Below are 12,652 nucleotides of genomic sequence, written 5' to 3' on the forward strand. Positions count from 1 at the left end.
TCCATTGTACCTAGTAATATTAACAAGACATTATACAAAATAAAAGAAACTATTAATAAAATAGACAAAAGAAGATTTTTCAATTGTTTACGTCGTATTATAGTCCAGCATAATGATCAATGACATTTAGTTTGCCCTCTAAGTAAACTTTATTTGCCACGTAATGAATACTACGGATACTTAAGAAGTTAATTCAGTAAGATCGAGAACAGCTTTTTACGACGTCAGATGCGATTGGGACAAGTGCCATGAAATAACTGAACATTTTTTTGAAATCAAAGTAGTGTTCAAGTGAGTAATTTATAAGAATGTATATAAGATTTATTTTTATATTATGGTAAGTAATGGAAATTAAAAGAAAAAAATGGATAAAAATATACAAGATAATTATGTTAAAGGTAAACGATAATAATTTATTTCTTGAAAATTATTAACGATTTTTTGATACACAATACACACATATACATAATATAATAATAATAATACTAGTAAATAGAATGTTACTTTGATAATTTCTATTCACATAATACAATTTTGAACAAGTTGTTAATTACCTAGTTATATTACCTAGATCGTATAATAGTGTTAAAAAAATAAAATAAAGTTAAGATGGTAAATTGGCCCACAAAGGAACCACTAAATGTTGATATACTCGACATCAAAACCTCATCAAAACTTTAAGTAGTATAACTAATTAATAAATTCAAATTCTCAGGAAAATTATGCTTAGAAATAGAAAAGTGTAGGTTTCATAAAAAAAAAACACAAATATTTCAATTTATAACGTTAATACTTTTTGTTATTTGTGTGACCAAAGAAAGCCAAGTAGAACATTTATAAATATTTACCGTTAATTAAATTTGAAACATTATTATTTTATTTTATGTATCAAATATGAATCTATTCCTAAAAACTATATAAAAATAAGAATTTGAAATTAGGCGAAATATTTTTAATATCTAACATAATTATTCTTCACAAAAGTTACATTTATCAAGATTTTCTACTGACAATTATTAGGTGGTTTTAGTTTCAAATCAATTTTAATACTTGTTATAATAATTGCTTAATAAAGTGCAATTATTTTTAAGTTAATTGTAAACAAAGTGCAATTATTTTTAAGTTGATTGTAAACAAAGTGAATAGTTAATCAATATTTAATTTTTACTTCTTATGTATTAAATTGTAAATTAAATTATACAATTTATTGTAATCATTATTTTTTTTAATAAAATTATAAAATTAAATATGCTATGAGCTTCACGGGCTTTATTGTTTGAAAATATACCGAGTATTTAAATATTTAAACTATACATATAGATACATTTTACATGTATATTTAATAATATAATAATTATATTATGACCAGCTAAGTAATCATGTGAGTTAAATGGATTGAATGGTTTCCTAATGTATTAAGAATTTGTATGCTATTTATTTGCTTTGGTATTTTATCACGCCATAATACATATATACGTCGATTATTCGATAGGTAAGATAAAATAAATGAAAATTACAAAAATTGGTTTAACAATATCGTGCAAAACACGCTTATCAATAGTTACAAAATTATTTATCATACATAACGTTTGTCGACAGTTTATTACAACAAGGGGAATGATATTTGAAGGATTACTGCTAGACGTGATTAAAACAATTTTGATTTAAGTAGAAATATTAACACATTTGTGTGGTTTGTATTACAATTATAATTAATAAATAAGATCTACCATTTACCTACTGAAATAATTTAAAATTTTAAGCAATACAGTTGTTACACTTAGTTTTGTCTTTAAATATTTACTTAAGTTTGTATCGAAAACTACATAATATTATAATATATTGTGCATACGGTATACCTAAAATAGTTATGTTTAGTAAAACGCCAATTCAAAAATATAAAGTAAAAAAACATTATTTTTGATAAAATGTTCCTTTAAAAGAGTATATAATAAAACTACCAATGTTAATCTTAAAAATAATAACAATAAAACAAAAAAACTATAAAATTCACTATAACCCATAGATGACATATCGATTTTTCTCAGTATTCGATAGAACAAGTTTATTTATTAGGTATATAAGGTATAATACTATTACATAAGTCAAGCATTTTATTTATTTTTATTTTTGATCAATAAATGTGTATTTGGCGTCAAGTCAAAAATTATATAACATGTAGTTACCTATACTATTTGTATTTTGTAGTTTTGTTATATTTCTAATGCGCACTCTAAAGCTTATGAAACTCAATTTTTATATTATATTTAAATTCATTAAAAATAATTCTACGAATAAATAAAGTTTAACTATCGGAAAAATCTCAGAGGCATTAAAAAATTATAGGCGTTATGGTAAATTGAGTATTTTCAAAATTGTATAGCTCATTAAACATCTATTTCTAATAATTTTTTAAGTAAAAAATCTAAAATTCTAAAAAGAAAGGTATGTTATTATTATTTTTAAAATAATTAATATTTGATTAAGTTATTTCAAATTCAATTAACAAATAAATAGATGCATATAATAATAGAACATAATATTATAAAAACTATTAGAATTATTATACCTATTACGATTCATATTGTAACTACATAATACATGATATTATACTCATAGACTGTCGTTCTCAAATATTGTACATTAATATCAATAAACTTTTAAGTTATAATTTTATAATAAATTGATATTTAATTTAATTATAATTAGGTAATTTATTTATATTATAAAATATAGACGATTGACATCGTACAGATAACACGTTTGTTACTACCTAGTTGGAAAAATTGAGATATTTAATAAGGCACTCTAAAAGATAATAATATAAACAACATATTTACAAATGTAACTTTAAATGCACAATCCCTAGAAATATTAATAATTTTAGTTGAACTGGTACTTATTATCTAGTAAAAATAATTTAAAATATAATACTATTTGATAATATAAATTATTTTTGAAAATCCATTAATAATGTACCTATAGCCGCACATTTGTTCCTAACACAATAACAATTTAGATTAGTCAACTAAAACCACAACATCTAATAAAAAGTTAAGGAGTGTATACTGTATATTATATAATATACATAATATCTAGACAAGGGCAAAATTTATAGGTAATTTTATAGCTAAAACACAAAGAACTGTTTTTTGTAGCTTTGTAATGTACCGAAAATAAAATAAAAAATAACTAAATAACTCAAACGGACAGTTCAAGACCCATTTTTCGATTACCCAAATAATAACCACAAAACTTATGATAAAATAAAAATGTTTAAATACCTTTTGTATAGGCTCACTAAATTACACTCAAAATATTAAAATTTTAAACTTTTTAAATTATTATATTAACAATTTTACCGTCAATATTTTATGAGATATTTTGATTATAATAATATAATATAGGTAGGTAATTCTAACCTTCATATTTATTTTTAAAACGAACGTCTCTTAAATTAAACATAGATAGTTTTTGATTAATTGTTGATTGTTGAATACAATTTTAATAAGTCCTGATAACATTGTGTTATTTTCAACTTTATAATGTTTAAAACTTTTCATCTTCATTCAACTTTTCAACTTTTCACAATGGACAATCGAGACAATCGATTTATTTTTATATTTCATTAGATATTATAAATATCTATAATATAGAAAACAAAAATCATTGAAAATAGTTTTATAATCGATGTTGGAAACACTAACTAAAATCAGTTTTATGTACCTAGTTATATATTATACAAAAAAAAAGAACCATAATAAAGATGGAATATAATTTAAAGAGAAAATGTTAATACATTGAATAGGTAATATAGGTACGTTAGTATATTATTGAAGAAAATAATTTTATATAACTTATTTCAAAGAAACGTATTTTTAAAAATGACTTGTTTCCAAATAAAAGCTTGTAATTTTATATTTGTATCGAAAAATTGTTCTGTTCCCTTTTAACGAGACAGCGCGTAGGATCTATTCATACTTTCCAGGAATATTTTGTCCACATTATATTCAATTCCAATACAAGTTCTTCATTAGAAACAAGAGTTTAGATTAAATATATATTAAAATGTATTCATAAATTTTTCCCAAACACAAATAGATATATAAATAAGTATTAATACTTATTACAATTTACCGATACGGATCATAAAACTAGTCGTTAGGTCACCACGTAAACATTTAATACAATTTTATTGTGCATAGAATATAAAACGTGAAACACACACGTTGGATATTTTGTTAGGTTGAACCAATTAGGTAAAATACTCAACATTAAAACGAAGGTATACCTACATGAACAAATATTATTAGATAGGTAATTATTATTGGCTTAAAATGCTGTTGAAAATAACTTTTCTTTTACGTATAATATATAATATAAAATAAATAATGAACTTTCAACCGAAAAATATAGGTAAAATAAATTATTTTACTATATATTTTAGTAAAATATAAATACGATATATAAATGTCACTTATTTGTCCATTAATAATGTTTAGAATAACTTAATATTTTTATATGAACTTTAGTATATTTAAAAGACTTCCCATAGATATTATTACATAAAAACTTTTAAAATAAATAGGTAATAAAATTAGATAATTTTAACATTTATCGAGCACTTACAATGTTACCAACCATACTAAGTTTATTTTTCGTAATTAAATATAGAAATAAATTGTTCAAAATAATACTGCAGATATTTAAAACTATAAAAAGTAAAATGATTACTTCTAGAGTTTGTTTATGGTTGTTTTATTGTTTAACTAGTAGGTACACACATCAAAAGTTTACAACAAAGGATCTATTACTAGTAAACATAAAATAATAGGTCAAATAAAACATTGAATATACGATTCCAGATTAACTTAATTTTTTATATCGAAAAAATTATTAGACGATCATTATATTCATATCACTTAAATAAATATTTGACGGTTGCAAAATATTTTTTTCAACTTTATCAATGCACTAACTTACAATTGTTATGATGTAAAAATGTCAATAATGGTACAAATACATACAGTAGTGTGATAAGTAGCCGATTAAAATTGAAAAACAAATTTTAGAATGAATTCTATGTTATAGTAAAATTACTAATTTTGTTTTAATATCCATAATTCATCTAAGAATGCAACACTTATTCATTAAATAAGAATTGTTTTTATTTAGCGGACACATAGAAAGTTAAATTTAGTTCATAAGTTATATGTATACAATTATATACAACGACACAACAACCAGATTTATTACTTCAATAGACGTTTTCAAAAACATAAGAAATCACTTAATTCAAAAACATTACATAAATTGTACGAGCTATTTAAAAAGTGCAACGTTAAAGTTAACCGGTTAATAACCTATTTGCTAATTAAAATTAATTAATAAAAATAAATAATTAACTTTATTGGCTAACATAATTTTAAAAAGTATTACGTAAAAAACTCTGTAAAAAACAGTTTTCAATTTACTAAATATTGAATATAATATAATAGATATGTTGTCTATCTTTGAAAGTTGTTAGAGCCTAAATTAGAGAATGGAATAAAGACTAAAACTTTTGAACAAAATGTATACGATAAAAATCATAGCTGATGCGAATAATAACATGTGTGAATTACTGAATTTCTTTCGATCGCACAAAATTAACAACAAATCGTAATTTTTGTATTTTACTGAGAATTGCTAGAGATTTGACTACCTATGCGGTTTAAGTGACATATATCCCCGACGTATTTAGAATAGCTTATACACATTAAATAGAAATAAAATCACAGAGAAGAATAGAGTCCAAAAATCTACCATTATCGGAATTTAAAACTTCCTATATGCATAACACGCCTATAACGGCTTACGCCGAAATACCACGAGGACAGGAATAGTAGACAAAAATTACATCGAATTATTTCAATGTATTTCAAAGAAAATCGAAGTACCTACCTATACTCACTGCAGTACCTAATTATATTATTAATTTCATTGAAACACTGAGAGTCGAATACGGCGGGAAAAAAATGTATTGCATGATAAACCTAACAAGATCATAAGCATATATAAGTTCACACATCAAATGTTATCTCTCAATGTTATGATTTGAAAACACTTAACTCCGACTGGCTGCTGCCGTTATCTATATGAGAATCCCGCGTACGTTTAAACAACAAAGCAGAAGGCAGACGATAAAATTCCCATAACATAATATTATTTATTATTATTATTATTATTACTTGTTCGTGGTGGGTTTATCGGCGATCACGTTCCGGTATTCGCAGCGATCGGTATAAGGGTTGTTGTTATTGTTGATGTTGTTGTATTTGACGTTGTTATAGTTGTTGTTGTTGTTGTTGTTATAGCTGTTATTGTTGTTGTTACTGCTATGGTAATAATTGTTGTTGTTGTTATTGTGTAAAGAGTGGTTCGGCAACATCGCGGGCACCGGCACTTGAGCGTCGTTCAGACCGCCCATCGGGGGATGATTGCTGTCGTAAGGGATGTAATATTGGTTGTGCGGCTGCGGCGGCGGAAAGTCGGCCACCGACGGATGAGCGGGCACGCCGTGACAGTCGTACGACGGTTGGTTGGGCGAGTAGACGGGCTGGTACGACACGGGCGACATCGACGACGACGAGGACATGGGCGGCGACAGCGACGACGAAGACACGGACCGGTAGCCGTTGTCCAGCGACGTGACCGGCGACATCGCGGCGCACAGATTCTGTGGTTGCGGCGCTGCATCGCGGGCGAGTCGCACAGTTGGTGGTACGACAACTGCGGATTTCCGTGTTGTTGTTGTTGGAGGTGATGGTGCTGCTGCTGCTGCTGCTGAAGATGTGGCGCGTACGAGTGACGATGACGGTCTACCGCGGCCGGCGCGAAACCGGTCACGGCTAGAGGCATCATCGTGCCGCCGGCGGTGTACATGGACGACGGTACGGCCGCGGGATCGTCGCAACAGCCGCCCGGAAACATGACGTCGCCGTAAAGATCGTCGTCGTACCGATGCGCCAGGTTTTGGATTTTTCGATCCAAAGGTTCGATAAGGCCGTAATTATTATCCTTTCGCGGCGGCGGGCGCGAAACGCGGAAAAACGAACGGAAAAAAAAATCACGAAACGACAATAAGTATATTATAATATTATACCGTTATATATAATTAACGACGTACGCGATGACCGGAAGCGGCGAGAGACTTTCGAACGACAAAACGGTCAGGACACTAATATAATAATGATAGCGATAATATAATATCACCGGCGACAGTTAGCGGCAGAGCGCGGTAACGGCTTCGTCGTCGGCGGCACGAGCGTCAAAAACCCTAACCGCACTCAACTCGGAATCGCGTGTACAGCACATGTTGCTTCCGACTCGGCGACTACTTCTGGCGACCGTGGCGAATCGCTCGACATTGACACATTGAAGAAAGGGAAAAAATCGCGGGCACGCGGACCGCCTCCGCCGGTGGGTCGTGCCGCTGCGTATGCGCGAGTGGTCCGGTCCTGCAGTGCAGCCGGGCTTGCGCACCGTAACATCGCGGGCGGCGGGCGTGCGCGCGCTCACTCACTCGGCCCGTCTCCCGCGGCGGCAACACTGCACCGGTCGCTCGGCGGTGCTCTGGGTGCGAGTGACGCAGCGTTTTGTGCATCGCGCGCGTCGCGCCCGCGCGAGACGGCCGACGGGTTTCCGCCGGTGCACCGCCGCGCCGCCGACGGTAACTATGCAATTCTCGTGACCCGAGGTCAGGGTCTACGGCGACCCGGAGGAAGGATACACCACCGATCGCGATACTGACCCATACCCATTGTATAATAATAATAATATAATATTATAAATATTATGGTTTTCGACTCGTTAAATATTGCAGTGTTGTTGTGACGGTAATTTGTAAGTTATCGCCGTATTGTGGCTGTAGGGACTGGAGGTTTGCGTGTTTTTTTCAATAATCATTCAAAACAAAGTTCATTAATAACTATTATCATATTATTATACGTTTCCGCGAAAAGAGATATCGCCGCCAAATCGGTATGATAAAGTATAGGTATATACTTGGCAGGGGCGACCAAACAAGTCAATCGCGGACAATTTCAAAGTCGATCGTGTTAGAATTTATTTTTAGGGCCACGTGCTCTATATTATGTTTCTTAATAATAATTAGTTATTCAATAATAAAAAAAATTTTCTATATGGAAGTCGATCCTCAAAGATGGAGTACATATTTAATAGATAGTGACCAAAAAAAGTTTGGCCACCCCGGGTATATAATATGTCTTGCGACGGGGAGGTTTTTTATTTTTGACCCGGACGGACAATAACCAAGTAATCATTTATGATATCGTTTAAATTGCAAAGTGTTACTATATGCAGAAAACGCTTACATTTCGTTATTACATGAAGATAAATGTATATTATGTTAACATTTAAATATTAGCACACCGCTGACCTTCAGTAGAATATAAATGTTTGTATGTAACAAAATTAATACATTTTATAATTTCCTAGCGCACGCACCATGTTTTTTTTACCGATTTAACTTATCAGCTATATAGTAGCAAGTATATCAACAAGTAGAATGTTAGTATCATCTTACACAACGTCGTGTGAACTTTTTTTTACAAATACAATGTATAACATAAAAAATTGCATTATTGAAACATTTGAAATACAGTATATTTAAAATTAAATTTCAAACAAATTTGTTAAATTATGTAGCAGTAATTTTTTTTAACAAATTGGAAAATATATTTATTTATATTATATTGAACTTTGCGCAACAATTGAAAACTCGCTAGAGAATGTACATCTATGTCACAAATACAATAAATTAAGTTAAGATAAAAAGAAATGAATAGAATTTAACGATATTACTAAGAAAAATAAAAAGTATTATTCAGCAATCCATTTAAGTACATGAAATGCAAAGTTATAGCAAAATAAAGAAATTGCTATACGTAGGATGTAAATATACTTGTATACTAGATACAGGTAAATTAGCTTAATTATGTAATTTAAAATTATTTTAATTTGTTACATGAATACCTACGTTTAAAAATTAGAACAGGAAATAAAAACCAGTTGATGAACAAGCGTCCCACTACGCCTCTTTATAATGCAAAATATAATGGCATACCTATTATAACTTATAAATGACCTATTATACATTTTAATTTTAAAATAAACTAATGTATTGGGATGAAAAAATTCGAATTTCCGAATTTCTACGTAAATGAAAAAATGTATTATTAATGGTGATTGAATCCAAACATATATTTGATTTATGTCCGACTAAATAAAAATTTTCTATTCTGAATTTTAAGGTTCAAACGTACATTTTCAATGTAAGTTTATACTGTACATTAATAACATAAATATAAAATAAAATCACAGTTATTCCATATTTATTCTAGGTACACTACAGTTAGCAAGTGCAATTTAACCTATCTAATACGTTGTAGAAAGAATTATTTTACTATTAACATAAATTAAAATTAAAATAGATTAACGTAATAAAATCTAGATATTTAGATCCATTATTTTAGATTTTAGCGATCAATGTGATGAATATACAATGGATGTATGACATTGCTTATCTGTCATCATCTTTCAGAGTTGTAAACATGTTTAGATTTTTAATTTCAGTATCTTTTCTGGTGAGAAAGTTAATCTTATTGGTACTTTAGTGGGGTTTAAAATAAAAATTTACAAATACCTTTTTTAATAACTGAAAAAAAAATAAAAATTAGTAAAAATGGAAAACCAAAAATTTGTAAGCAAACCAATTTTCGACAGTCGGATTTTTAATTTTGTTGTTATTTAAAAACAAATAACCATACAAGTAGTAACTGAAAATGTTCACTAAACATTTATATTAATACTTCTATATGGATGATATTATAATCTTCAAAATATTGTGAATTTTTAGACCAATTTATAAATATTTGAAAGTTTTTGTTCGGTTAAGTTTATTTTCTAACAGCGGGGTACGAATGCTCGCACTTTACTTTGATGTGTATAATAAGATGATTACGTACAGTGTTGGAATAACAAAGAACATGATTTTGACTATTCAAAGGCATATATTATGATTGAGCGTAAAATTGGATGCGACGTTGCCAATTCGTTAATAACAAATTTTAATTATTTCTTTATTATTTTTAATATTTAAAAACGATACAAATACTCAAATGTAAATAATTCAAAAACGTAAACAATTTACATTTAATTGAATCTGTAGAGTAGTAATCCTCATTAGCACTTTTAAAATGGAATTATCAATTAATACTATAGATATACACTGTTTTTTACAGAACCTCCACCTAATATCTATCTATCTGCCCAATGTCTAATAAATCAAAATGTGTGTACATTCGCTATTAACAAATCATTCCACCTTTCTGAACTTATATGGAGAATTTAATTTTCCATTTTAAAAAATAAATATAAAATGTTAACACTGCAAAAAAATATACGTAAGCTGACCCAGCTGAATCACGAACTTAACTGACAGTAAATATTAAATAGGCATAGACACTATAGACTTAAAATTATCATGCACAATTATAGTTAGGTATATTTTTACATGTATATGGGAATTTACAGTAACGATGGTAATTCTGATGCAATATAAAAATATGATCTAAAATATTATAATTTATAACCAATTACTTCTTAATGATGAAGAGTTTATCTGGTACTATAGTAACGTTCTATTAGGATTTACCGTGCGCTTATATACTTGACAACGTTATTTAAAAGTAAAAATAATATAGCGTGCTCAACCGTATGGCGTTTTCAATAATTTTTAATAAACAATTTTAGCTTGCTCCAAAAGCTTAAAAATGTAATACAAGTTAATAACAATAATAAATTATATGAAAATTAGGTATATAGTATATACTATTAAAATAGTAAAATAAATGCTGTTTCAGGAAAATTAAAATAAAATAATTTTAATACTTTTTTTTCGTAATACTAATGGTAAAATAAATTACTTTAATAGTAGTATCAAAATATAATTATAAGTAATATAAAAAAGAATGACCGTTTTCGCCGAGAATCGTTATTTAAATCAAATTCAAATTTAATATATATACTACAGAGACTTACTCGACGACGAGGTCCATTCTAGGCCTATAGTATAGTAAAGTGGTTACCTAATTTTCCTTTTTTTTATGAAGTGGCTTTAACCAAAATATCAAAACGATTAAATGATAAGTTATAAATTAGCTGACCACACTATCAATACTAATACAATATCCTTATTAAATCTTACAATCTACCTAATAATGTTCCATTAATATGTTTTCATTTTTCATTGTGAAAAATATGAATTTAATATTTATATAAAAATAAAATCTTATTTTGTGTTTAAACTTAAAAGGATTTATATTTTAAACAACTAAATGTAAAATAATATTTCCTTACCTTGGTGGATTTGAGCATACAGTTCCTTCTGCACTATTTCGGGATGAAGTAGACTTTTTATCGTCTATTCCTTGCTCTCGATCTTCTTCTTCGCCATCACGAGACGAGTTGCTATTGTCCCCCATGACTGCTATACCTAGAGAATATTCAATAAATAGTATAAGTCCGAGTATAAGTTAAATAATTGTTGGTTGGACACCAAGATGTTAGTTCATAAAAAGTGATAAATTATTTATACGTGATAAACTTATTAAGAATACCGAGAATGGAACATAATTATGATGTTAGTGTTTATAATTCAACACTAATGTTTTACACGCTGTATAAATTATAATAATGTATTATTTTTTAGAATTAAAATTATTTCTGTTGTTTACGTTATCTTTTAGGCACTAACATAAGAAAATTATTTATAAATAGAAAATAAAACCCGTCGTTGAATTCTTAGTAAAATAAATAATTAAGTCCTAAATATTTTTTCAAATACAAACTTTAAAAAATCATTCATTTGAATTATCTACTAGTCGATAGGTATAAATAAATTAGTTTACTTAATACGAGTTATATTTTTTTAATTTTATATTATTACTAAAAAATAATTATTTTAAATATAACGACCATAATACACATTTTACTTTATAATTTATTTTTATTTATTACATGGTATCTTTTTTAAAGTGCAATTTTTAAAATAGAATAATAAAATGTACTTTTCAGATATTTTCACAAATATTTCTATTGCTTATACCTACGCGCAGTTTATAAGTCATAATAATTATTAATAATATTGTAGTCATGTATATTTTATACTAAAAATAAAAAAATACGCAACTTAAAAAAGAACTGTAAATTATTAAATCACACGTGATTAAGTTAAATATCGATTTTGATTTACCTATGAGAATAAAAGTAATAATAAATACTTTTGTAGTTAGAAATCACACAAAAACGTTTAAACTTGGTAGTAAAAATGAATAAAACAATAGATTATAAAGCAGATTTAAGTTAATAATAATATTAAACGGTAAACGAAGATAATAGAAAATTGAGATTTAATATTTCAAACAAAGTCATCTTTGTTAATAAGGTTTTATCATTTACGTTCATATTTTCAAAAGATTTCACACACCATTTATAAATGCATAAAGAAACAAATCACAATAATATTCATTGATTTACAAAAGTAATTTGCTGATAGTGAATAGTAAAGATGTAAAGAGGAAATATCAAT

At 28.0% G+C, this 12,652-nt stretch overlaps 1 protein-coding gene across 1 annotated transcript in view; it reads right to left on the reverse strand.

Annotated features, from left to right (window-relative positions):
* The window catches only part of LOC114128861 (uncharacterized), a 32,406-nt gene extending 24,837 nt beyond the window's left edge, over positions 1 to 7,569 (reverse strand). The window contains 2 exon segments of the mRNA XM_050202772.1: positions 6,231 to 6,720; positions 6,723 to 7,569. Coding sequence (XP_050058729.1) covers positions 6,231 to 6,720; positions 6,723 to 6,972 — 740 coding nt within the window. The 5' untranslated portion in view covers positions 6,973 to 7,569.
* Positions 7,570 to 12,652: the final 5,083 nt, after the last annotated feature.

Source organism: Aphis gossypii, chromosome 3 (assembly GCF_020184175.1).
Source record: "Aphis gossypii isolate Hap1 chromosome 3, ASM2018417v2, whole genome shotgun sequence".
Taxonomy (NCBI): Eukaryota; Metazoa; Arthropoda; class Insecta; order Hemiptera; family Aphididae; genus Aphis; species Aphis gossypii.